Genomic DNA, 27945 nt, shown 5'->3' with positions numbered 1-27945 from the left:
AAATAACGAAGTGAAGTAAACAATTAATATGACTGTGAACGTGTCTTCTTTTGAAAAAGAGACCATAATAGATGCAAATTCAATTGGCCGTTCCAAGTCACTAAAAGACTTTGTAGTTTATGATCAAGGTGCAATAAATTACACCTTATCAAGCTATACTCTCGTGTACACGTGAATCTGACCGCAAATAGCCAATCGAATTTGCAATCATTGTACAGTAACTCTCGGGTAATTGTCCAATAATGAACCTGCACGAATACCTTAAATAATACAGTTAACTACACTTCACATTACACTACCTGAAAAAGAGTATACTCTGTTTACCAATGCGTTAAACAATTGGCCTGGTCAATCATATTCTGGACAATTATCCGAGCATATTCCAGTACAGTTTACGATTTATGTCGAATCGTACTAGCGACCCAGGTGTATGCATTGTGTTCCTATTTACGTTCTTCTCAACTTGAGCATGTGCAAGTTTGGATGCCATGGCACTTTCCTAAACGTCGACGTGTTCGCCTCATCAGGAGATAGGGCCTCCTCATTGCAATTGTCCTCAGCAGTGAACACCTCGAGTAACGAGACGTCTCGCCAGGGTCCACTGATACCCGTATCGAAACTGAACAGTCTGCGATGCTGTTTCGCCTGTTCATTCACCATGCCCCAGTTTCGCATTCCCGGGTCGCTAACAACGCGACGGTGCTTCCGATGAAGATGTCGACGATGATGGTGATGGTGGTGATGATGGTGATGATGATGACGCAGCTTCTTTCTATCGTGCTCCAAGCTTGTAACGCGGATCAAAGAATTTGGATCGAAATAAAGTCGATTGTCCGCAAAAGGAACCAAATGCACTCTGTCCACCGTCAACGAGCTAGGATGAAATGTCTTTGGGGTATGACGGACGGTCGGGGACCATTCGGTGTCCTGACACAGGTTTATCGTCACCTTTCTACGGTGGTAAGAGCAATGCGACCTCGACTGCAACCTACAAAATGGTCATCGTTAATACTTGTTGCAAGTGATGGCTTAACACGATGACGCTGGCGTCGATATTCACGATTTTCTCTGTGAGCCGACGCCCGAAATTTACAAAAATTAAATAATTATGTTAAGTTTATAATAATGAATTTCTATGTTTTTACTACTGAATATCTGTTTATAATATTCAGATAAAATAACATAAACCTATTTTGTAGTATCTATTTTGTGAAATACAAGCAAAATAAGCAAATGTACGCCGTCCACAGGTCTGACATGTGTGTCCCACCGGTGGGTCAGGCCGGCGTCAACGTGTTAATAGAATAAGTTCTATTATTAGAACTATTTTTTAAGATAAATGCGAACCTAGAGGAACAAGAGTGCGACGTTCTGTGTCGTCAGTTGAGCGGATGCTCTCCTCTGGGCATCCTATAGCACTTGTTCCACGCCTCGACAAGCAACACGCAGCTGTGAAACCGATAGAAGATCAGCAAAGGTAGCCCAATCCTGGAGAGGATACCCCAAGCAAGGACTCCAAAGAATCTCAGCTGCAGTTCCTGCGAGATCCAAGTCTGTGTGATGACGGTATCAAAGGCCCACAGAACAGAATTGCTGAACAACAGAAAGGTGATCACTTGGCGAGCCGGTTTGCCAATGAGTTGGAAACGAGTGATGCAAGATCTCTTCGATGCCTCCGCTATCAGAGTGCTTTGAGCGAAACACTGTATCAGTTGCAGAACAGAAGCAGTCAGTAGCATGATATGTCTTCCTTTAGTTTCGTCGGTTTCATCGACCAGTATGGCCAAGGAACAAGCAGTGACCACGATGGTGAATACCGAGTACAGTTGGACACCGAATAAAGCCACGTTAGATAATAGACTATCCAAGGCAGCGGGTGCTCTTGATACAATAGACATCTGCCTGACCTGGACCAGGCCACTGCTGGTCATCAAAGTGCTCAGAGCCAGAATACTGATCAGAGTTCCACAAGTGAGCCAAGACAGAGTACTTGGTGGGAAGTTCTCGTCCTCTCTGACTACCAGGAATATCAGAATGACCACTATACCGGCTACCATGCATAATATTCCGAGGAACAGGCCCTTGCTAGATCCGTCGCAGCCGACTCTAGTATTGCTTGTTAAGTCCTTGCTGCTGTGGAACTTCTGTTTGTGCGACAGACGATTGCGACCGACGTTTTGACCCATCACGAACGTGACTGCGGCGGCAATTAGGCTGAAATACAGTGATGTTATAGATTGAATCCACTACTGGATAAAATTATAATACATCAAGTTTTCTGAGATACCTGAATTGCACGATAAACGGGTAAAGGAATGGCATGCTGGACGTCCACAACTGGCCCAAGCTATTCGTATTCAGACACTCTTGTAGAGCTATCACCTGAGAGATTTGCTCTTTCGAGATCGGTTGGTAGGGATGGAAGATCTCTTTACTTGACGCTGAGTGATCTAGAAAAGAAGATGAGCCTTTCGAATATTCGCGAAGAACAGAGACAGCAGAGTATAAACGCAACTGGTTGCTCAAGACTACTTTCACGAGGAAGAAGCTTAGGTGAACGACCTCGGAAGAGAGAATCTCGTGTTCAAGATCGTTTCATCCCATCTATCTTTTCAGTGGACCTTAGACATCTAACGATTGTAAAAATATTTTGACAAACCTATCAAATCTCTAGTGTGTCTGATCAGAGACTCTGGGAAGCCTCGAAGATTTAATGGAGACGCAGAATTTGGCAACCCTTGTTGCGCCAGGTGGACGAAATACGTCCATTCTTGAGCAGAGTCCCAGATCACCAGTCGTATCCAAACGGCGATGTTTGTGGCTGCTAAGTGGATGAAACCAAACCTTGCTGCTAGTCCAAACCTTTCGACCAGAACCTGCAAGCAGTCATTTGTTATAAGGTCTGAAAATTCTTTACAAAGTTGGAGACATTGCAGAGATGTTATCGAAGAGTCATCGAATCATTGTAAGCAATGAGAAGCAAACGGAGCACTGACCTGCGAGTTGACAAAGAGGAAGTGCATCTGCAGAAAGGTGAATAGTCCGTGTAGAACCGGATGCACGAAAACAACATCGCTCAAACATTCTTCGCCCTGCATCATCGAGTGCATCGCCATCTCCAGTCCATTGAAGACGAGGGTCGCCAGGCCAAAGACTATCCAAGATCCAGACGTTCTATGTTAGCATTTACTCTTGTTTACTATCAATTGAATGGAATTGAATTCCAGGAAACTCACCGAGCGCTCCGACCCGAATGTAGAAGCTTGTCGGTGCTGTTCTGGAACGTGAAATGTGCGCTCGTTTCAAAGAACCGAACCTGGTCAAAGACGTGCCACCGAGTTCCGCATCGTCGACGCCACCGGCACCTCTAGCGAGGCTGCCGCAACTGTCCACCAACACCCATGTATAGATGCTGATGATCACTGCTATGCTTCCCACGTACAGGTACATCAGGAACACGCCCTGTAAATAACCGTTCCACGATGGAATATCGATGGGATCGAGGCCTGATACGTGACAACAGCGTGGTCTTCATTTTGCAAGTCTGTCCACGCCGCAGGGAATTGATCTACTAAATTATAAAACGATCTGCACATTTCATTTCGCAGTAATGCAAGGTGTTTCCTACTGGAAGATTTCTGTCTACCAACCCTGTACTACATTGATTTATTAAGGAATCAATTAAGCTGGATTAACACTAAGTCGGTCTGGAATGGGGAAAACGTGTCCTCACTCTGAGTTTTGTACAAAAATATTTCTATAAAAATGGTGATCAGCAGCGCAGTAATTAACTTCCAAGTTCATGTCGTCTTCATTTCATACTTACTACAAGAGATCATCTACCAATGAGATTACCATTCCTACTGCTATGATTACCAAGAACTGAGATACAGAGTTGAGAATTTTTGCAAGAATGCATGAAATGTTGACAACAAATTCTCAAGAGGAGAAGACTGAAGTTACAGTATGCATTCTTCTCCGGTACATAATGAAGATTATAAAAGTCGGTGAGTTTATGGTTGACTTGAAGCGAAATTATCGCGAGCAGTTTAGGAACAGCGACAAATCCGAAGTAGGTCTGGTCCGGATTCGAGATAAACGACTCTAGCGGATAATGCTCGGTTTCGACCCCGACCGTAATTTTCTAGCAGTCGGAGCGTCCAAGAAATGCGAAGCCAGACTAGCTCTTCTTGCGGTAGGATATGCTTGATCTCGGCTGGTGCAGGAATCGTGAATTCAATTCGCGGACTGTTACTGTTACCGTAAACCCGTCGGCATCACGATCTAAACCAATCCATAATTTACGTGGAATGTGAACACGCCGGATTGCGCGTAATTGCGAGCGTCATTTGATCCGAAATGACCGAAGTACCAACTGTGCGCTCGCGCACTATAATCCTCAGATCGCTGTCATTCGGAGAGTTCTGTTGTATTTAGATGTATAACGGCATTCACATCTTTTGAACATATGTCGGACTTTAGGTAACCAGTTCTGATCTGTTCGAATTGCAATCATCTTTGGGGGACTTGACAAATCTTTTCTGTGATCGATTCCACGACGATTTTGAATATTGAAACCTTCTTTTCCAAACTAGATCACAAAATTTGATGTACGATTTTTCGGTGTTATTTTATGGCAGTGTGAGCGAAAAATGTGTTGGTGTAAGAATCGTCCAAGGTTTGGGCTGAGTTCGAGATTCAAGATTCATCCATTACACGATGTATATATTTTTTCTAAAGAAAAATGAACTTTACGCTTTAGAACGAGTCTAGATAGATCGACTTACAATTTTTGATCGTCGTTCTATCATACCTTGAATGAGAAGTATACAGGTGTTGTCCAAGATTTGGTTTGGGTACAAGTTTCATTCGAACTTGCAGTACGTGATATACAAATATCTTTGAGAAAATTGTATTCTGGCTGATAAAAGCTGATACTTCGCGCTTAAAAATGAGTCTAGACATATTGTCCTACGATCTTTTTTCTAGTAGTTACAACACTTTGAATGTCGGCAATCTTTTATCTACGTGATTCATCAATCGTGTGTACAAGTGTGTTAACAGCATTAGTAAATTCACCAAGAGATAATTCTCAACATTTAGCATATAATTACATCGTAGTTCAGCTACCGTACCGTTATCTAACCCAGAAAAAATCCAGATTATAAAGTGTCCAACCCACGATAGAAAAATTGAACTTATGCTTGCGAAACAGGAAAACTGTCGGTTGGAATATAGTTGTGCGTCGAACGTCGCGTTGTATATTAAATTCGAGTCATGCATTAATGGCTCTAGCCGTGAAACGATTAAGGGAACACGTTCCTTGATTATGGAATGAAGCATCGCCGAACGTGCATCGCGATTTTACGGTGCAACTCGATTCGCTTGTAATATTCTACACTTTACGGCTTGAGGCCATCTCGGGCCTAACTTCTAACGTTCCACCTCTCATGCGATTCGCACGATTAGATTTTTAGTATCATTAGCGAGGTTTATACGACTTCGCAGATGACGGCGGATTTTTACACCGCTCAGGTAAAAGTTTCGAAACGTTATCGTGCGCAAGGAAATTAACCGTAAACCGTGGAGAAAAAAAATTCGCGACGGTGAAGTTAGGCAGTTTCCGCGTAATAAAATTGGGAACGCAATGTCTGCTTAGGCATCGGGGACTTCGATGCGTGGCAGAGTGTGCTGCCATTAAACTTTGATGTTTGTGGACACTGGATTTCTTTTCTATTTTCTTTTTTTGAAATCCTGTGTCGGGTTTAGCTCAACACTTCAGTATTATTATAGTGTCTCGGTCGGTTTGTTCCGTTTCGTTTTGAATGATGTGGATTTGAGAATGATACATTTAACTTAAGGTACACCACACGGTGTCACCACGATTAATAATTCTCCACCAAAATTAATATTTGTTATAAAAGGAATGCTAACTTAGTTTATTTTTTGAGGAAAGGATTAAGTAATGCTTATAGAATTCAGTGAAATGTAGATTAACTTACTTGCAAGCTGAGGAGAGGCACAGGCGTGTCCATGACCTCGGCCAAGCAAAGAGCAATCATCAGCACGACGACCAGCTGGCCGTAAACGTTCGACAGCACGACCCATAATTGCGAACTGCAACAGCCACCGGAAGATCATATTTTCGATTACATACCTCTCTCGATCGTGTCTAAAACATTGAATCTAAAAGAAGCTCTTCTCCTATTGTTCAGAGTGAAATTTTGTATTCGCCTCGACAGGCCATTTCGATTACGAAAGAAACTGCGTCATAAATCACTTTTATTATAGACATATCCTTCATGAACCACGTCCATTGAATGATAGCTACCATAAAATGAAGTTCAGAGCGCTAGCAATAAAATCAGCATCTCAGCTGTATACATGATTATTTATTTCTGATGCTTTCTCTTTAAACAATTCAATGTTATAAACCTTCTTGTTCTCTGTGGCAATGGTTTCTCTTTGATTTCACGAGGACACATTGCGTTTTACAGAATACATAACTATCAAGGTCGAAAAGAAAGCTGGTAGCGAACGTGTAAATGACTTACAATGGCTCCGAGTGGTCCAACAAATCGCTCTGTGACCTGGCTTTGGACAGGAGCCTAGTGACAAACGACCTGGATGGCTCCGAGGACCTGGTAGTCTCAGCAGCCGCTGTCTCAGACTCGGTGGTCCTCTCAGCCCGGCTAGGGGCTCCGCCAGGTGCACCCTCCACGGTGCCACCCGTCGTGCTACCGGTATCGTTCAGGCTGTCCTTGTCGTGTTGCTCATTGCTGGCTGTAACATAAATTTTTGACCGGTCAGAAACGTCCAAACTGGTTTCGTTTGCTCGACCAAGACCCACTAATTATACCGTTCGCCGGGCAGTTCTGGGTCACTACAGAGGAACTTTCGCTTCAAGAAATCCGCCTCCTCTTGGCATTTCGATGGTTCCGGGTTAGCTTATTTTGGAAAGACAATTGATCAATATTGTTACTAATATTTTCGGGTTCTTTCGATCATTTGAGAGACATGAATATCCGGAGTAGTTAGTTAGTTACGCTGTATTACATATTTAGTGATTTGTACTGCAAATTTCGTTGTTACGAGTTGTCTTGGACGTTGAACTGTTCGCGTTTAGAACGTGTGAGGGTAATACGTAAGTCAGATTGTGCAGAGTTTACTTTGTTCACGATACTAATAAAGTATACACGTGGAGTATAAGGAGTGAACATGACAGAAGTGTCTTAATTCTCGTCGCTCTTCAAAGACGTTGACAGTGCATACCACGATTCCCCAGTCTTTATTTACGATAATGCAGGTAACTGAATTGCCAGACTAATGATAGTGATCCAGCGAAGATTGGAAAAGTGATGATTGTCGGCAGCGTCGAGCATGGAAGTTAATGTCTTGCGTGAACCATCACATAAAATAAGTTGCCACTATCTACGATTTATTTCGTTAACGTGACGATATTTTCACGAGCTCAATTAAACTCAATCTTTTCAAGAAATCCGAAGAGAAATAATTAAATTAGGTAAACTAAATAAATTAAATTGAACAAATAAGATAATAAATTGAATAAATAAATAAAATCAAATAAAATAAAATTTAAAAGATCAAATAAATTAAATTAGAAAAGTAAAAGAGAGGATTTATTAATTGCTCGATCGCGTCACGGCACGTGACTGAGAATAACAATGTGCTGCACAATACTGTGATCTTCTGTAAAAAGAAAAATGTGAGATTGTGATCAGCGCGCATGTTGCCGTATTAATGAAAATTTTTGGAATATCATTAGAGATAACGGAGACGTATAATGGCACATCTTGCATGTACATATAAACATGAATCGTAGGTGCTGCACCGTCATGATTAAAATGATCAGAGGACTATGAAATGTCAGTGGTGAGGTATATAATCTTTTCGAAAGTCTTTCCATCAGTTTGATAATTAATCGTGTTCAATGTGGGAGAGGATGCGATCGCTCTTCTGCCGCAGGTTTTCATTTTTCTTCCCATCGGTGACTGCCGTGACGACGATAGTAACATTGGATGCCAAGGTGCGTTAAATCGACGGTAATTAGCGGACGCGAACCGAGCGTGCAATTTATGCCAGAGAAAATGCTCTTTGCGATGAAGCTGTGCGTCCGACAGGCGAAGCGGATGCAACAATTCCCTGGATCAATCGTGACCAATTATATTCGCCGCGGCGCGAAATCGACTTAAAAGATACAAGCGGGTTCGCACGGGCCTGAAACGATGATCAATCGACTTTCATCGTGCTTTCGATGATCCAACTTTTACTGATGTCGTCTCTCCGATACGTCCTCGGAAAATTCAACGATTACAGTATACTGTGATTTTATACGGTACAAGCAAATGGATCTCTCTTACGAGACATTTCCATTATGCGTGACTTTTACGAATTTTTTCAGAAAATAGGAGATATTTTCCTACGTTTTATTTCAAACAAATAGGCTATGTAAATGAGAATTCGTTGTATCTAATCGTTGAAATTACAGATGTTCGCTTATTTACGACGTCTGCGAATTTATAACACGCAAGAAATTTCCTCAATAAATTATTTATGAAATTATCTAAGTTTTATGATCGATGTGTTCACAATTAACTTGGTAACATTTGAACTTATTTGAAGAATACTAATTCGTTTATTCTTTTCAAAGAATGTTCACCCAGGCTTACTCTATAATTTTTAAGAGAAGTTCGTCTATTGTTGCTGTCGAAAAATTCATTATTTTCTTGTTAATGGAAATCAAGATATTTAGGTAATATTAGGTTATATTTAGGTTCTTTTGTAGTGCAACATCTCTTAGCTTGAGGCGAAAAGAATTATTTTAGCGTACAATTCGCTGTGCAGACACACTTACGCGTGAGACTCGTAAGTTTCTATATAAATTTGCTTTCCAATCGTAACAATTCGAGACCCACAATTCCGAATCGCTATAGAGCTACACTGTATTATGTTCCGTTACGTCGCGATACGATCTCTTTGTGCCTGACCGGAAGTCTCGAATGTTTGCTATAAAGTCGATTCGTTTATCGACGATCTTCGACGACGGTTGCTTATAGATTCGCGACTAAACATTGAATGATGGATAGGGTCAAAGATGAGGGGTTACCATTTGTCGATTATTGCACATCCATGGGATAAGGTTGGAGGGCATCCTCGAGGTAGCATGTGTTCGATGATTGCGTCACGGTGAAGAAGATACGAGAAACCGTAGTAGATGTCGTACAATATCTCAAAACACGGCCGTCTAAGACATAGACTCTAAGACATTAATTATATTGCTATTCACTTATGTAAATGCTTAACAATAGTGACATTATGAAGAAAAGATGATAGATATTACAACAACGAAATAACTGTGACACAAAATTCTTTGCCGACTTATACAGGAAACTAAGTATGAATTTTCTAATGTGCCACTGGTCATTGAATAAATATTGCTCTTAACTATTGCGACGTTACAATAAAAATGTTTTGTTTGAAAAAACATCTGTGATCATAGGAACTACAATCTCATAAGAATTTTTTCGTTTTCTGCTAGAATTTTTGGAACAATTCTCTTAAAATTTTTGAAACCAAAACTTTAAAGTCAGCTTACATTATGCAATAACTGTTAAAACAGCTTAATTAATTAAAGCTTGTTCTCATACTCTTAACACATTCCGTGCCACGTGTACGACCGATGGTACATGCTTGCATGTTTATTTAACCCCTTGCCGTACTTTGACGTGTCAGACTTGCGATGGAGATTTATAATAAGCAGTTATGTACGAATGTTCATCCGTTCCTTTAAGTAGGAATTAAATTTTATTCTCTCGTCACCAATATCTAAAAGTCCGAGTAGATATATAAGCACACAATAAATATAAAATTCCTTTTTCTTCTAAGAAACTAGTGCGATTGAAAAACATTTTAGTCATAGTGATTGTAGAGAAAATGGTACGGCAAGGGGTTAATGGGCTAAAAATAGTTTATAACAAATCTAGAATTAAAGAATTAATATCCACCACAAGAATGGATCGTAATGAATTTGTTTTATTACTATATACGATTATTAATAATTACAGATAATAAAACAAGTTTTAGTGAAATAACAAATGACTAGAATGAAGAGTCGAGTAAAAATAGCTCGGCATAGAACGTGTTAAAATTAAAAAACTGATAAAGATACATTATTATGAATAATATATAATTAATTTATCATTTACGTCATCCTATATAAATTCTAGTTTGCAAAATACCATTAAAGATCGTCGAGCCTATTAAGATTGAGAAATTAGAAAAGATAAATTATGCAATAATTGTTAAAGCAATTTTCTTCTTTTAAATTCTAAATTACGTGATACTTGTAAAGATTATTTTCGCCCTATTAAAATGAAATATTTGGGAAAGATACGTTATGCAATAAATTCTTTAACCCCTTGCACTGGAGAGTTCCGCAGCAGAGCCATTTAAAGAGCAATTTTAAATGGCTTCACTTCGGAATCCTGGAGTGCAAAGGGTTAATTCCAGTCTACGAGGTACTCCTAAAGATTGTTCGCTCTATTAACGTTAAAAAAATTGGAAAACGTGTGCTTATTATTTAGCACAGAGATCAATAAGCAACCGAAAATTAATGTTTCCTCAGCGTAACGATCTTGTCCCGTTAGATTACTAAAATATCACACTGTGCATCGTTAAGATGTCAGACGCAGGTCACAGAAGACGGTGGCCCATTGTGCAGAGGCGGACTGGACTCGCTTGTGCGAAAAACTCCTCTACGTACGGCCTCGGACAGCTGACGCGAGTTGAGTTACGAGAAAATGATACACTCGATGCACTTTGAGTTACGGGAAACGATTCAGTCAGCCGAGCTTCTAATCAGCTGTCTTGAAACACGGTGAGAAACTCCGAAAGAAAGATCGCACGATCAAAAGCCGAGAGATCGTGAAAATTAAATGCGCGTGAACGCGTCTCCTGTTGCTTTACGGTCGACTTTAAACATTATTGTGTTGGTGCGTCCACACCACTGAATTTACATTGCCGAATTGCTAATAGGAACAATGAAAGTTGTCCGTCCCTACCCGGGTTCAACGCCATTCTTCGCTGCTTCTATAATTCGGCGGCGTTCGTAACGAAGCCGGGGAATTAATTGGTGAAACTCCCATCTTATCCACCATCCCTGCCGCCTCGTAAATCATGTCGTTTGATTTACAATCGAGAAAGCCAATTTTTTTGTTACGACTCTTTTCGGCATCTATGAACACAAACTTGCGGACCATTTGTGTTTAAGAATGAAAAAGTACTGGAACAAAAACAAACCTGTAAAACTTTTAGTGAGAGAAAGAAATTTTATCTCCCGGGCCCTGTAACTGATGCAGAAAATTTGTATTCTGCGAATACGTTATTTAATTAGTGAGAAATCATTTTACTTAGCAAAAACGTGCAGTCTAATTTTATCTAATAACTGTAGAACTATTGAGACGCATTTGGTGACGATACCATTGATCGGATTTATTTCTTTGAACTTATATTATGATCAAATCACAAAAAATCTGAAGGAACAAATTAGTAGCCTCCAACTGCATTATAAATTTTTCAAATAAAACACTGAGACAATTAAAGATAACCGATAGAAGTTGTAATAACCGAAGAGCAACATGGATCTTCGTCGAGCGATACCCGATGATCTTCGACTGGTGAAACGTGAAATTTGAGATTCGGTGTAGAAATCAGGTCGGCGGGCCGTAAATTCGAAGGCTCGCAATTCACCGTATAACGCGAACCATAATTTCGTTCAGCAGTTGCAAAAAAACGTGAGGAACGTGTTAGCCATCTGGCGCGCAGGTACAACGAATTGATAGCGGACGATAGACGTGACGAACGTAGGAGAGAGAAGCTTATTTCGTGGAGCGCTACTCGACACGACAAAAATATACAGAATTGGAGGATACACGAATGATAGATACGGCGACGTGTATCGTTGATGAGCACGTCGTTGAAGACGATGGTTCGATTCGTGACAGCGAGAGTCGCGAATGACCGTTCGTCGGGTATCACGTCGCGATGAGAATATTCCTAACGAAGAAGATAAACGATGCAACAACAGCTAGAGGGTTACATTATGCGAAGAGCCGACGACATTATCGTCCTGTTGAGCCATCGTGGAAAGTGGAGGAGTGATTGATACCTGTCACAGAGGTCGTTGCAGGTGTTCACGAAACTTTACTTCTTCCGAATCGATTTTTCTCTCTCTTGATTCTCATTAAAGGATCTCTGATAAATTACATCTTTGTGGAGATCGATGGTTTAGTCGCTAACGTGAAGCAATTATCAGACTCGGGATCTTTAACAGATTTATATTTTTTGCGTAGAATATGAATGACACAGGGGCATGTTACTTTAGTAAACGTTCCTGTAGGAAAAATGGAAATATTAATCTTTAGTTGGAGGTTCTTTTATGACACAGAAGTGATAGCTGCTCCGTCGGAAAAATGCAAAGGCTAATAGGTGAGAACACTTGTGGAAAGCTATTTAAAATATTGTTAAATGAAGCTGTGAATACCTTACACAGAATGTAATTAGCAAATGTAAAAATAGTTAGTTGCAAATGTCACCTTTTTTCTTGCCGGAGACCTTTCCATTCGACGAGTTTCATTATTAATATAAAACACGTTTTAAACGAGACTTCGAGCAACTCGAATTTTAATCTCTGTCTACTAGCAAGAATGTTTAGCAACCGAAAGTAAAAGCGGAATAACAAATAAATGAAACTCGTCGAATGAAATATTAATGTCTGGTAATAGTAGCAACAAGTATGTATGATTTGCAATAGCGTTAATTTCACGAACACATTTATTCCGACTCGGACAGCCATAAAAACTGTACACTTGTAAGATCCTTTCTAACAACGAACTGTTGTTTCAGATAGACCGCGCTTTCTTAAACCCTCTTGACTTTCATGAACCCTAAGCTGATTTCTTTTAACCATAAAACACATCGGCGTTGTTGGAAACGTAATAAAATAATTTATTCTAAATATGTATGTGCCTTAACCATTTAATTAAAATTCCGAGCATGAGGTAATAGAAGTTTAATGGCTCTTCATGCACGTCTCTAACAGGCGTTGATTTTCAAGATTGACATCAGCGGACAAATGCAATTCAAAACAGCTAGCAAATGTAAATACTTTAATACCGTTGCATTATTTAGGATTCGGCAGAGTCATAAACGAAAGAACGGAATATTACAGCCGATTCTTAATTCTTGTAATTAACGCAGAGAAATTTTATTGTGTATGAAGATCCAGAGTCAATATTTTGTTAACAGAGGAATGCGCACCACGTAATTAAGTCGCAAGATTATCGCTTAATTATAAAATTAAGAATGAGATCTTCTGAAGTGTTTCCAGTAAAAACAGGGTGAAGATATTAATATTCAGTTTCGCAAATAATTCCACGTTCACCAATCAATTCATAAATGCAGAGGAGTGCATACTTCATATTAGAAAGTTAGTAGATTGCCTCCCAATTATCAAATTAAAAACGAAACCATCCGAAGTTCTTCCAATAAAAGAACGCTAAAGGTGTCATTAATATTCATGTTCGCGAAAAATTCCACGTTCTTCAATAAACTCGCTAATTTCACAGATGCAGAAAGTTGCATGCAACATATCAGAAAGTCAGAAAATTGCCTCCTGATTGTAGAATTAAAAATGGTCACGGTTCTCTCAAGAAAAGAAGCATAAGAAACGTGAACGATATTTATTATTTAAGAAGAAAGATTCCGTAAGTCTCCAATAAATTTCAAGATCTCACAATTGCAAAAAACTGAGCAGATGGTGTCGGAACGTTACCTCGAGTCTTTTGTCATAGGAAAATGATGGTGTTGACTGGCACACTCGAGTCACCGTCCATTCCGCACCGTCGGCAGACACTCTGCGGATGAGGGACAAACTCTGCCACAGTTTCGCGCGGATGAGATCGGCCGAGAAGAGAGAGCAAAAGAGCAACTGCTCCACGCACTATCGTCGAACGGAATGGCAAGTTGGCAAGGTAACCCAGAAGTGCACGGCCAACAAGATCGACCGCTCCGGGACAACAAACGGTGGTGGTAGCCGATCATCTGGACTATACCGGCGATGACAATGATGATGATGATGATGATGATGACAATGATGATGATGATGATGATAATAATGATGATGATGACGATGTTGTTTCTCGTAGCCTCGATTTTTTCTCTGTTCCCATCGCCGCGACATTGCTCGCGATGATAGAAACCTAGAGACGCTGACAATCTTCCACGGAATTGGAAAACGACCTAAATGGCCCTGAAAAACGACCCGGTGAAATTCAGAGTGGACAACTGGAACCGAAGAAAGCGTCCATCATGCTCTCGATCGATGACCTGGCGTCTTTTCGTGATTTATCTTTCATAGCTGTTTCGTTTTTTCGATAACGTTCATGCGACGACAGAGATCACGAAAATGGTGGAAAAAGTACCTTCTTCTTTTTAGGAATTTTATGTTGTTCTCTATTGACCAATTCATCTTTTCGGGTTTTAACTCGGAGAAGGTAAACAATGTTCAAAGTTATCCAGAAATTAATTTTCTAAAGCATAATACTTTGACTTAAAGTTGGGTTATTCTGTATCAGTACTTTTTCTGTTTGATGCCTGACCATTTTTTCCTAAATATATAGTTTAAAGTACAAGAAACAATTGTTTCGAGATACCTAATAGGAAAATTTTAGCGATTGTGTTAATGTATTTCAATTTTAAATCCATCGAGAAAAATTTTTTCTTGCAGCATTATATGATATAATAATCGATACTTTCCGATTCTTATAATCGCACTACTGTAATATATTGCAGCCACAAATGTCTACCACAAATGCACGAACATCTCAATCACCAGTGTTTACAATTGTTGGAAGTCTGTTAACAAGCAGTTTAATAACTGACTTGTGTTCAAAGACAGCGCGACAATTTTCTTCTAAATATAGTTTTTAAAACATTCTCATTCCAATTACATTAATCCAAAGAATTCGTTGAATTATGGCTAAAAACATTACCGATTTCGATAATATTTTAAGAAATCTGTCGATCTTCGATTTAAAATATTGTTAGGAGATAACAAACGCATTAAGATCTCCGATCAGCAGTGACCTCTTAAAATCCGTTTTAGTTTTACTTAAATCAATTGGTTCGTCGAATCGGCGCTTCGGCGCTACGGTTTAGATACAATCATGAGATTAAGCAGGTGTCCATGGCGCTTCTCTTGTAACGCAGCCGTTCAATTTTATGCGCCGTAAAACGCGTCGATTAGTCTTGCACGGCTGATTCGCAAACGCGAAAAAGAGTGCACGTACGCATCCGCGCGAGGATACGCATATCGTATCCATCCTTGCAGGAAGTACATAATCCACCGCTGATTATATCGGCTAAAGAAGCGGGGAACGTTTTGTTAATCCGCTGGAGAGCCGACGTTTACCAATCTTACGGGATCTGTTGGCTTTATCGTTGATCGATGGCGGATAGCTGTGGTTCAACGTTTCGCAGTGATTCATAGACTCTCCCGTGGTTAGGTGGCACTCGTTTAGTTGGCGAATCTCCGTGGGCGTTTTATAGCGGTCGGTAAAGTTGTTGTCTTAATTACGAGGTTCGACAGGGGGACGTGGCAGATGCACCATCGCGGTAATGTTTATATTGTGTTATTTATTGGTGTGTCTCTGGAGAGTTTCTTTAAATCTATGATTTGTAGCTAGGGACTCTTTAATAAATCTGTTAGGCAATTTCGTTGGGTGACGGTAATGTTTCAATTAGTCGGCGATAGAGTTGACACACGACCTCAGATTTAAGTAAAAAATTATAGTTCGTAAGTTATTGCTGGAACGAAGACGTTTATCCCATATGAAAATATTCTATCTCCATTGTAAAAAGATATGGTTTAAACAGAAACTATAATGAACAGGAAATAATTTCAAACACAAAGTCTGCAGTCTACCTATTAGATTCTATTTTACAAAAATGAGATTTAATTTTTTGTTTCACTGACTATTGTGAAACGCTAGATCTTTTACGGATTAGTGATGGCTAAATAAATATTTATTTTTGTAATACTATATTCTAATGTTGCTTTGATTTTGTCCACTATCTAGTATAGATTAATTCCTCCACTTTCTATAATGCGATTAATCGTTCGCCTTCTACAGCGAGGCAATGTAATCACATAACTTATTATGCCACGGTATATCTGCGCGCTAGGGAAAAATGCTCGGTAACCACCTGTCGGATGAGTTATCGCCACAGCACGAGACTATGAGCAATATCTTCCTCTACACTGATTTTTCAGCAGCTTGCATAGCACTTGTATCGAGGCGCTCCTTTCATCTGTGGAAGTTGATCGAACGAAATTCGATTAGCTAGTCGTGATCAAATCCTCTTCGCAAATCTGTCTGTATAAGAAATAGCAAACATTATTTATAAGAAAAAAAAAACAATTCCTATCGTGATATCTATCGGAGATACTCGTGAGTTATTCAAAAATGAACCTAAAGAAGCAGAGAAATTTTAAATCACGGTATTCGTCGGACACAAACAGGTTTATCTTAATATACTGTTTTGTACTGGACAATATTATATCATTTTACGTGTCGTTTGAAGCGTCACTTCACTATTGGTGATTTGAGAAAATTATTCGTGCGCGAAGTACGATATTGAAGTTGGAAAGTGGAAGTGTCGGCACAACTTCCGGGCGCCATCTTCGTTTTCACGGCAATGAAAGGACGAACGAATGACGCATTTGATCTCGGCCGAAATTCGATTTCGGCAGCCAACTGGTTTCTCCGGAATACGAAAGTCGTCGACCGCCTTCTCTACAGCGATCTAAGAGAATAAATTCATGGAAGCTTTGAATACGCGAGGCGCCGGATGACCAGTGGTCATCAAGCTACCTCCCACGAAATTTTAAACGTCCACAATCCAAAGTTAAAGTCCTACAGAATTTCCATAGTCGCAAGATCACAAAGCTAGAAATTCTAAAAATTGTGAACCCAAAATGAAAAACTCAAAGAATTTTTGCAAACGAATAATCAAAGATACAATCTCTAAAGCGTATATTTATGATAAAACATCGGTCATTGTTTTTGATCAGTGATCATCCAATCGTCTCCCACGAAATTTTAGAAACTCTAAACAGCGTAAATCAGAAATTAAGAGCCCAAACAATTTTTGTAAGAGGAGATCCACAAAGAAGGAAACTATACAGAGAATTTTTATGATAAATCCATTGCTCTTAATCAGTGGTCACTAAACGATTTTCCATTAAATCTGAAATAACCACAATTGAAGTTGCAACAAAAATTCGCAGAAGAAAATTCTATGAAGATAGAAACTCTAAAAAGTATATTTATAGTAAAAATGTCGTTGCTTTTTCGCCTTGACCAGTGACCATAAAACCATCCTCCACGAAATCGTACAGAACTACAATCCAAAATGAAAGTCTTAAATTATTGTCGCAAAAGAAAATCGAGAAGGAAACGTACGGCGCGTAGGATGAGTCGACGAAACTTGAAGACCACTGGTCTCGACAATGCTGTGAATCTGCTTTCACACGATCCACGCTCAAGAAGACACACACGTGGCTAAGGCAATTTATCGCGTCTCTGCGTGTTCCTCGGCGATGTCCAAGCGAAAAATTACTCTTTTCTATGGGACTCGGTGTTTTCCACGGGCTACCTTTCACCTCATTGCCTCGCTGCTTTCATGCTCGCGCGTTTTTCCGAGCAGCCGCTGACCGTTCCTTTCGATTTGTTCTCCGACGAAACAAAAACACCATCAACAAACTTTCCTAAATTATTGTTTACGTTTATTATTCTATGAACTCCTAAAATGTTATTTACGAAACAATGTCTACTTAGATCGATTTTATATCAATGCAATGTTTTCGTGAATATTATTCAAAATCAAGCATCTTATGAACTTCAATTATAATATCTACGTAATTATGGAATATAATACGATAGTATATTTTTTAATTACGTTACCAACAGCTGAAAACGTTTAAACAACATTTGTCTCGAGCACATATCTCTCGGAATGAATTGGAAGCTGTTTCTGATTTAAATATATATAAACATGCTTAAATGCTTATAGCGTTACAAACAAGTATATCGCGGTATTTGTGAGAGTGTGCAAGCAACATGTACAGTGACTCTCAAAAATATTCGGACACTAGTATAACTTTGACTTCTATAAATATATAATACAAGGAAAAAATCCTTTACGGTATATTAGAGTATATAAATGTTAAAATGCAACAAACTTTCGATTTAGTATAAAAAATTACCCACATAATTCAAAAAATACAAAAAAACATTAAGTTCAAAAGATATGGAAACAAATTTTTAAAAAATTTTGATGTTTAGTTTTATAGCTCTATTGTTTGAAAATATATTTCAAGAAGTTTGAAATTTTCAAAATTATTATTTTCATTGCAATTGGTATGGCCGATTTCACTTTATGGGGATGAATAGTTATGTATAAATCGTTTGTAAATATAATTTGCTATCTTAATTTGTTCATACATCTGAAGAAATTTGTAAAATTAGAATAAACTCTTGGCCCATTTACACGCTGATATTTATGTAGTATGAGAAAAATCAACAACAAAAGATGCAACCCAATTTTACAAATTTCTTCAGATATATTAACAAATCATATTTACAAACGTTTTATACATGACTGTTCATCTCCATAAAGTAAATCCGGTGATACAAGTTGCAACAAAGAAATACATACTACAAACAGATCCTAAAATCTTATAAAGTAGTGATATAAAACGACATCGATCGTAAATAAATAATAATTTAAAAAATTTCAAACTTGTTGAAATATATTGTAAAACAATAGCGGTATACACTTGTAATAAAAATTAGAAAACAATTTATTTTCATAACTTTTGAAATTGACTTTATAGATCTTCCGAATGCTTGTGTGGCGTGAAAATTCGTTATTTTTTTATCTCTTTTAAATTATGTAGATAACGTTTTATAATAAATCGAAAATTTATTGCATTTTGACATTCATATATTCTACTTTAAGATACAGTAAATGTTTTTCTCCTTTCAATGTATATCTGTTTAAATATATAGAAGCGAATGTTATACTAGTCCATATACTTTTGAAAATAACAATACATAATAACGACTACAGTTCAAGCAAGAAATTTCTAAAGTTGAAAATACATATGTTTACAAATCGGTGCTATTTTCTTTCTTCTTTTTTTGAAGCAACCCAATCTCTGCTAGCGACTGTAAAACAGCTATTTTGAGTGTAATTAGTGCCAACTCCCGCCGATTCCGAATTGCGATAAAGAAAACGCATCTTAGATCGCAACTCGATAATATCAATCATGCGTCTTACCCGCGCAGAAATGTTGCATACTGCAGATGTTTCGCGTTTCCCATGCGCTAATTGACGTACGACGCGTAATTAAACGCCGACGATTTGACGGGTCTCTTGGTAACTCTTGTAATATCGGTTCGCTGTCTTCGAGACTAGAATTTATGATTCGCGATTATGCGAATATATTTGCTTTGCATATGGTTCATCATCGTTCTGGCGATCCTTGTTTGGAGTACACGCGTCCACGCTGAGTTACTGAAATTCCACGTGCCAGCGAGCGAGCGTGCCATTTAATGCTCCCTGGTTTCGGAATTAATTTAGCCATTTGCCTGCAGCGCTAGTTATGTATTTAGTATAACCGAGTCTAATAAATCTTTTCCCAGATTCTCGGGTTTGTATGCAAAAAATCCTCTATCTGCTCTAGGAATTTTCTTTTTTCTAGCTTGAAAATGGTAATCTGTTGGCTTCTGTTAACTGCGCGTGGCAATTATGGTCATGCTTCCACATGGAAATCATCTATGAATGCTTTCATGTTAATTTCTATTTTCAGATTACAGATATTTGCACGATAAAATTTCCTTACGCAATTTATGCAAATCAAAAACCACCTGAAGCCTGTTGTTTCTGCGAATGATTTGAAAGCGCTGATATTGTACTATACTTTGTGCTCCATTGTATTTTCACTGTGCGATTTCTCAACGAGTGGCACGTCTAGAATTTAATTTATGTTACCAATTTATCTTACAGATTTATGAGAATTTGATGCTTTTGGGAATTTGATGTACGTCATAACTGCCCGCAATTCATTTTCTTACCATTCAAATGTATAATTACCAGAGTCCAATTATCGCTAAATATATCATTAAATTGCATCTTGATCGTTCTTCAAATGATATGCTAAGGGAACTAAATTATCCGACCTACGGCCCATAACGAAGTTATTCGTTACAGTTCTGGCATTTTGCGAGTGTTATCCGAACACATCTATGTTAACACTCTGCCTACCGGAAGTTAATAAGCTACACAATGATTCTTTTACATCCAACAGAAGCTCAACGATCCGCTTTTAAATAGTACGCGCGGAACAGATAACTCAATTAGATAATGCCTTTCGTTTGAGACGGTTTGTTGGCTCGCGATTAACTATTTATCATTAATTCTTAATAAACTAAAACTTCTTATTTGAATTATCAGTGGTAACAATTGCGATCTGAACAATTTATTAATACGGTATATGTAGGACAGAGATCGATACCTTTTTCAAAAATATAATATAACTTTTTTAATTAAAAAGATATTTAATTTTTGCAAATTTGACAATAAGGTTTTGACAACAAGTATATAACGAATATTTTCAGGACTTTACCTACGGATTCTTTAAAATATATAACAGAATAAAATTAAATTGAGGATCTTTATTAATCCGTGGTCATATTGTTTAAATACAAAAACTTGTGTATATTGACCATTCATAGTACTTTAATTTTATTTTCTTCGTAAGAAATCTTTTAGTCACTGAAAGAAATAATTTCTTCTGTACTTTTTTTGTCATGGTTATTTCATGAGTTTCACAAATGAAAAGGCCTAACCCCGGTTTGCAGTTTAAAATAAACTAGCATCAATGTCGAATATTGCTAGAATAAATTCTGTTTGCAGCAACAAACGATGAATAAGACTGAATTTGTTATTCCTCCATTTATCGTACTGACTACAATGAAACAGTCAATGTTAATCGTCATCTAAAACAACCTCTGTCTAATACAGGTATAAGTATAGTGATTAAAATAACAATTCTACGTAACAAGTGTACTGATTTGGCAACAAGTGTTTTAACCCTTTGCACTCGAAGCGATTTTAAATGTAAATCTGAAATAATTTTTCTGATTCATAGTATTTCTATTCAATGCAACAAAAAGTACTTTTATGCATACAAAATTGATTCTTGTGACTCCTACCAACAGTTTCACTACTTAACACTTTTTATATTTAAGCTTTGTTGGTATAAAAATTATCTTGGGATGTGGTAGAACAATTTTAGTGGTGCCTTAAAGTCACCATTCGAGTGCAAAGGGTTAAAGAATTCGTTAGAAGAATACTTCTAAGTTTAATAAAACGTCGTCGGCACTCTGTAGTTTTGGTGGTCGCGGAGATTTTCTGCGCGTTGGATCGCGTTCCCGTGAAGATCTTCTCCTAGCAGTGCGCAATTATCAGTGGATGTGCTCGAAAGACCGGTAGGCACGTAGCACGTGCCAGGAAAAGTGGTTAACTGTACTACAGTCGCGCGAACAGTAGGCAAGAAGTCGGTGAACAGCACTGAAACGAGCAATCTGTATCTTCGAGCAAGTTGTCAGCTGCTTCTAACGCCGGCATTCGCGTGCTGGATAGATCGATACACCCCGGTGTAGTGGATGATTAGAATGGGACGATTGCGTTAATCGCGGAGTCGAGACTTCATGACTGAAGCGAAACGTGAAAGTAAAGGGACTGTCGTAGAACAAAACGCGACTCTGCATCGTGAAGCTCGGATTCGAAGGACTTTTCTCCACTTTCTTTTCCGCGGAACGCGAACACGCGACACGGTCATTCGGTCATTTCACCATTTCGGCCATTCTTGTTTGTCACGCACGACCGTCGACGTTGGCGACCTGGATTTCTACAGGAATTCGATCTTTTGGAAACCACCATGCTAATCGACCACTTGTCTTCTACAGTGTAGCTAAGAGAATAAAAAAGAATTTTAAAAAATCGATTCTGAACCGCAGCGACAAAGATCGGTTTGATAGGAAATGGAGTCTTTAAAATCGATTTTTAAAAAAGTCCGGTCGGAATGCTATCTATATGCATGCTGCATAGCATATTGTTTGACTGCGAAATGCAATGCAAATTCAATACTTTAATTCTTAGGGCAATTTAATTCGTCAAGAAAAAAAGGTATGTGTATTGCACAATATTAAGTGTGTATTGCACATAACGTTTGTGATATTATCGAGATAGTAACATTTGGTCATGAAATATTGTGTATGAATTTTTAAATTAGATTGGTATGTTTACTTATTTATTCAGGACAATAATTCATTGAGCTTTAAATTAAAAGTGTACTATTTTACTCGAATGATTTACACCATTAACTTGTTTCCCTTCCTGTACCATAAAATGGTTAAAAAGAATCCTAAAGCATGTTTCACGAAGTTATTGTAAAGAGGAAACTTCAATCTGCAAATAGATAGATACAATCACGAACAAGATTTCCCATTGATCTCAGAAACGATACAATTTAAAGTTCTTTTTTAGAAAAAATGCATCCCGTCATGTTACGTAAAAGCATCTCAGAAAAAAAAAACAACGGTAGATCGTGAAAGTAGAGATTCCAAACTTTAAAACGAGGCCATAACTATCGTTCCACGATTGTTTATTACGAATTTTTATTACGGGTAGTGCAGCAGTAGGAAGTCTTTGGTGACCGTACCTCTATTTTATCTGTCATCAATGCGATGGAAGAACCATTTTACTAGCTCGTTGGCAGGAACCTCTCATTTAATTCGACGACAGCTCGTAACCGGAAGAGGACGGATCGCGGGACCATTTGATCGACGGAAAGTCGTGAATGGCGCCTTTTACCCGTGGAAAATTCACCGGTGGTACGGCGGCGCTGCTGGTAAGAATTTACAACGATGATTGTATATGTTTAAGCCGCGGCGGCGCGAGGAGGAGCAACAAGGGGTAACAAAAACAGCGAAAGTCGTGGCAGCTGACTATTCATTACCGCGAGCTGCGGTGTAAAAAGTAATAGGATCGTGAGATCCATGAGAGCCGTTCGACGTATGCTCTCCGGTAACAGCCGTTTCACGATGAGAACTGAAACGTTAAATTGCCACCGAGATTGCTGAAATACTTCGGGGTACTGCTTCTTTGATGTATAATCACTGTATCGTCCGTTCCGCCGACATGTTAAATTTCTTAAACGATCGTGCCCCCAGTCAACGGTCGAAGGGACCGTGACATTTAGTCCTTTTTCTAGAGACTTACTATTGCCTTATTCGAAAGTTCAGGTATTGTACAAGTTATAGGAATTTTTTGCCTGTTAAATCTTGAATCATAGCTGAGTAACAACATTTTCTATTATTTTTTTATTAGTTTTCTATTATTTTTCTATTACGTTTCCATTATTTTTTTATTATTTTTATTTGTATCATTTTCTTTTATTTTTCGATAATTACTTATATGTCTGAAGAAATCTATCATCAACTATTATATCTTCTTATATCTATTACGCTCGCTACAGTTCTTCGTATTCTTCTTACTTTGCATAATGTGTACACTCGCATAGGTATTTATGTTGATACCTTCAATTTTTAGGTACACTTACATATCTCTGTTGTGTGCCTTCCTTTCTGTTTGAAAATTGACGCTCGCCTTTTGTGATTTATTGTTTTCCTTATATTGACAATGTATCAGTATCAAAGGAGAAGCCATACTGTCAATATTACTCGAGAATTTTCAATTGAAAGCGTAGTTCTTAATTATTTATGGATTACGGGAAGTAAGTAGGTATGTAGTAAATTATAATTTTTCAGTAGAATATTAGGTTTGTGGTTAGTTATTTGCATGTTTTCATGTCTAAAAAAGTTAAAGTGTATATATTATAATAGGCGATCTCTTACAAAATGTCGTAAAATAGAAAATTGAGTACTACGCAACATGTACAAATTTATAATCGTCGAGCAAACGGCGAATCTTTGAAAAAATTGCTGTAGACTTTAGCATTTCAAGAGAAGTTGTAAAAACGATATTTTACAAAATAAATATTACTGGAAGGCCAGAAAATTTAACTAGAAGTGCAAGAAAGAAGAAGACATCCATTTATCAAGGCAGACAAATAATTGAAGTTAAAACGAAATATTTCTTAGTGTCGGAGAATTGAAAGAAAACTCATGATTGCCCATTAAAATTATGCAAATAAAATCTCATATAAATGAATGTAATTTGCATGGTCGTATGTTACGATAAAGGTCATATATTTCGAAAGTCGATGTTGCGAAGCATTAAGATTTACTCAGAACTATTATAAAAAGCAAATTTAATTATAGGAAACAGCTGTTTCAAGCGATGAGTTGAAATTTGAAATGAAGCCAAGTAAAGGAAGACAATATGTATGGATAAAAGTAGAAAGTGAAATATGGAGGTTGCTCCTTTATAATATGAGATGATTTTAATAAAAATCGAATTGGAAATTTAGCAATAATTGAAGAGAAACTGACTGGTTCCAAATATGTTGAATTATTGCAGAAAAGTTTGTTTTCTGTGATGCATAAATTACAAAAAAATAGATTGGTTATCTTTCAACAAGACAACAACTTGAAGAACATCTCAAGAATTGTAAATACATTTTTTGAAACCAACAATATACCTCAAAGCACCGATCTGAACTCAATTAAATGTTTGTGAGAAAAATTAAGTCGTTAAATAACTATAATTAAAGGATACAATACATCAAAATAGCCTTTTAGAAATAATAAGAGTCAAAGGATATAAAACTTCATATTAAAAAGATAAAAATAATGTAAAATATGCATTAAATTACAATGTCAACATACTTTCCATCCTCGATAATATTAAACATTTTGCTTCGTTACATAATTTTGTATCTGTATAGGAATTATTTTGCATTTCCTGCATTTTCTTTTGTTTGTTAAACTTGAATAATCATTAACCCTTTGCAGTCGAATGGCGACTCTGGGGCACCACTAAAATTATTCTATTACGTTGCAAAATAATATTTGTAACAATAAGTTTTACATTTAAAAAATGATCAAGTACTAAAACTGTTGGTAGGAGTCACAAGGATAAATTTTGTATGCATAAAAATTTATTTTGTTAAATAGAATGGAAATACTACGAACCAGAAAAATTATTTCAGATTAACTTACAATTATTAACTTTACTCTTGATCATTTATAATAGAACCTTACGTGTCAACATAAATATCGACGCGAGTATATATGTATTATACATATGTATTCCATTTTCTTTCCATTTGCTATTATTTCTTCTGTCATAAGGAGTTTTTCTACTCCCATGCATGAGTAAATTAATATTATTATTATACTTTTTATGTCATATTAACAAAGACGCTGTGAACATGATTTGCACTTCGAGATTTCTCCAAATGCAAAACATTAAATAAATAATCGCTAGATGGCGGATTATTATTTAAAATAAAAATTGCAAGAGCCAAATAGAGGTGCCCATCATCTTCTAGAAATTTGAATAAACCGAAACTAAAATGCGCCGAGATTTTTAAAATGACAACCATTAATTTTCCCCGCGAGTGCATAAAATCCTCGCAGTCTTGCAATCAGTATTCCCAACAGTAATTTTATGAAATTGTTTAGGCTGCAGTCGAAACCGTTTAGAATAAAGTATAGGGGCACGACTCCGTACCTTTTCATCATGCTGGCTCGCGAACGACAGTACAGTGTCCTGTAAGCACTGTGAATGCATAGAGAATCTGCAAGGCTTGGTACAACGCTTCGCGAACGACACGGTTTCGTTTATTAACGATCCGACAAGATTTGTATGCGCGATGCATGTTACTCGATGTACGGTATATCGTCGGACGAAAAGGATCAGCTAGCGGTAGATAGGACGTGGGCTCAAGTGCGCTCGTCCAAGTCACCGTACGTGCGAGGTGTCTTTATTAGTCGAGCGACCAATATTTTTCATTGTCTGCTCGAAAGTGTACCGGTGTCTGATTCGTTTCATTAGAGTAACGGTGTCGCAGATGTCTGACACCTATTCCGACGGCGATAGCGTCGAATCCCCTGTTCGTTTCTAACAATGTTGTAAATTTAGCGGCAGTAAACGACAGTTATGTGCGGATCTTTCTGCGAGATAAAAATTGTCTGCATTCGATGTACAGAAGTCATATAGGCAGTTCCAATGAGTATTTATAAATAAACGCTTTTTACTGTTCTGGAGATTGTTAAAAAGAAGAAGAGTGTTACAATTATTGATAGATTTGATCAGGTCAGATGTCCAATGTCTTTAGAAATGTTTCAATTTCTAATACTATTAGAGGAAAACATTTTTGCTAGATTTTTTTAAAATATGTCACAAGGATACGAAAGCTATGAAAGTAGAGGCTTTAAAATAAGTCTAGGTTCATTGTTCTACGATTTTCTCTTATAAAATTATAGCAATTTAAATCCAAATGTTTCCGTGTACTATTGCATTTTATAATAACGATTTTCCAGTTCGATCATTTCAATTCTCAACCTTTCGTTTCTAAGCGATGACGTAAGGAGACTTAAATGATGCATACTGTAAAAGAATGGTATCAAAAACCGCATCTTCGTCATCGATAATAATCGACAACAGATCATTGCTAAAATTGATCTCGCTAGTAAATCAAAAGCAAGCACTCTCTCACCCGAACTCTCTAAATCTCGAAATCTCGAAGCAAATCTCACCCTTCTCCTTCAACGATTTGGTGGATACAGTAGAGACCTCATCAGGAACATCAACAGCACGCTCCTCCCTTCCCGACAGAATTCCATCAACAGTACTCTGCAGATCTTCCTCGTTCTTGTCAGCATTCTCGTTCCGATTGTATTCAACGGTAGTCTGATCATCGATCTTCTTCCACTCGGATGTATCCTTGCTCTCCGTCTCGACAGTGAACTCCTCTAGTCCAGGAATGTTTCTGATATCAGGCACCAAGGTATCTTCGTCCTCCTCCCGAATCCTCCACTTGGCTCTCCGATGATGTTCGCCGAGGCTATTTTCTCTAGCTGCGACTTCGCTGACAGAATCTACCACTTCTTCGACCAGCTCCTCTTCTTGCAGCATATACTCTCTTCGTTCGTTGGGGTTTTGGTAGACGCGATAAGGTCCTACGAGGCCGACGACCCCGCGGGGTATCGAAACGGGCCTCTTCCAATCAGCTTGCAGCTGATCAGCTTCCCCGAAGTGGCTCGAGTACATCTCACCGAGGTCGAACAACCGTCGCGGTTCGGGCAGCTGGTTCGAAGCCACCTGCAGCCACCTCTTCAGCTCCTCTTGACGAGACCGGACCTCCCGCTGAGTCTTCTGCGGGGACCGTTCCTCGGTCTTGCGTTCCTCAGTCCTCTTCTCCTCGATCCTCCGTTCCTCGATCGGTCGAGGTTTGATGTTCGGGCCCGCTTCCGGCAACTGGACCCTCTTCGGTTTCTTTACGACGCTGTACAGCGGATCCTCATCTTCCGTTTCCACTGTCGCTACACCCTGCGGTCCTTCTTTGATCTCCGCAAACTCTCGGCGGCCCTCCCGCGTATTCTCCCTCTTCACAGCACTGATCACTACTACGTTGCGTTTACTACCGATCGCCGAACTCGTCGACGCCTCGCCACCGTCCAAAACGCTGTAGATCGGTTCACGAGTCGCGGCCTCGATCCATCTGGGCCTTGTCTTCGGCTTCGCTGTGGATCTGAGCCTCTCCGGACCCACGGTAGCTGTCTTCCGCTCCGCGTTGCCAAACGGAATGCCCGCCAGTTCGGCCACCAT

At 38.5% G+C, this 27945-nt stretch overlaps 2 protein-coding genes across 2 annotated transcripts; both read right to left on the bottom strand.

The window, feature by feature from the left end:
- Positions 1-31: 31 nt before the first annotated feature.
- Positions 32-1259, bottom strand: LOC144478256 (uncharacterized). Its single transcript, XM_078196021.1, has 2 exons — positions 1240-1259; positions 32-988 (listed from the first exon to the last, which is right to left on the bottom strand). The coding sequence occupies exons 1-2, from the start codon at positions 1257-1259 to the stop codon at positions 448-450; spliced, it is 561 nt and encodes a 186-aa protein (XP_078052147.1). The 3' UTR covers positions 32-447.
- Positions 868-27945, bottom strand: LOC144476260 (proton channel OtopLc). The gene is made up of 9 exons (XM_078192967.1): positions 26874-27945; positions 6555-6783; positions 6003-6117; positions 3237-3462; positions 2997-3154; positions 2660-2876; positions 2288-2450; positions 1348-2214; positions 868-988 (listed from the first exon to the last, which is right to left on the bottom strand). Exons 1-8 carry the CDS (start codon positions 27943-27945, stop codon positions 1380-1382), a joined length of 3015 nt encoding a protein of 1004 aa, XP_078049093.1. The 3' UTR covers positions 868-988; positions 1348-1379.

The sequence above is a fragment of the Augochlora pura genome, chromosome 2, assembly GCF_028453695.1.
Source record: "Augochlora pura isolate Apur16 chromosome 2, APUR_v2.2.1, whole genome shotgun sequence".
Lineage (NCBI taxonomy): Eukaryota > Metazoa > Arthropoda > Insecta > Hymenoptera > Halictidae > Augochlora > Augochlora pura.
Note: the sequence above shows the minus strand (reverse complement) of the source record. Positions and strands in the feature narration are given on the sequence as shown.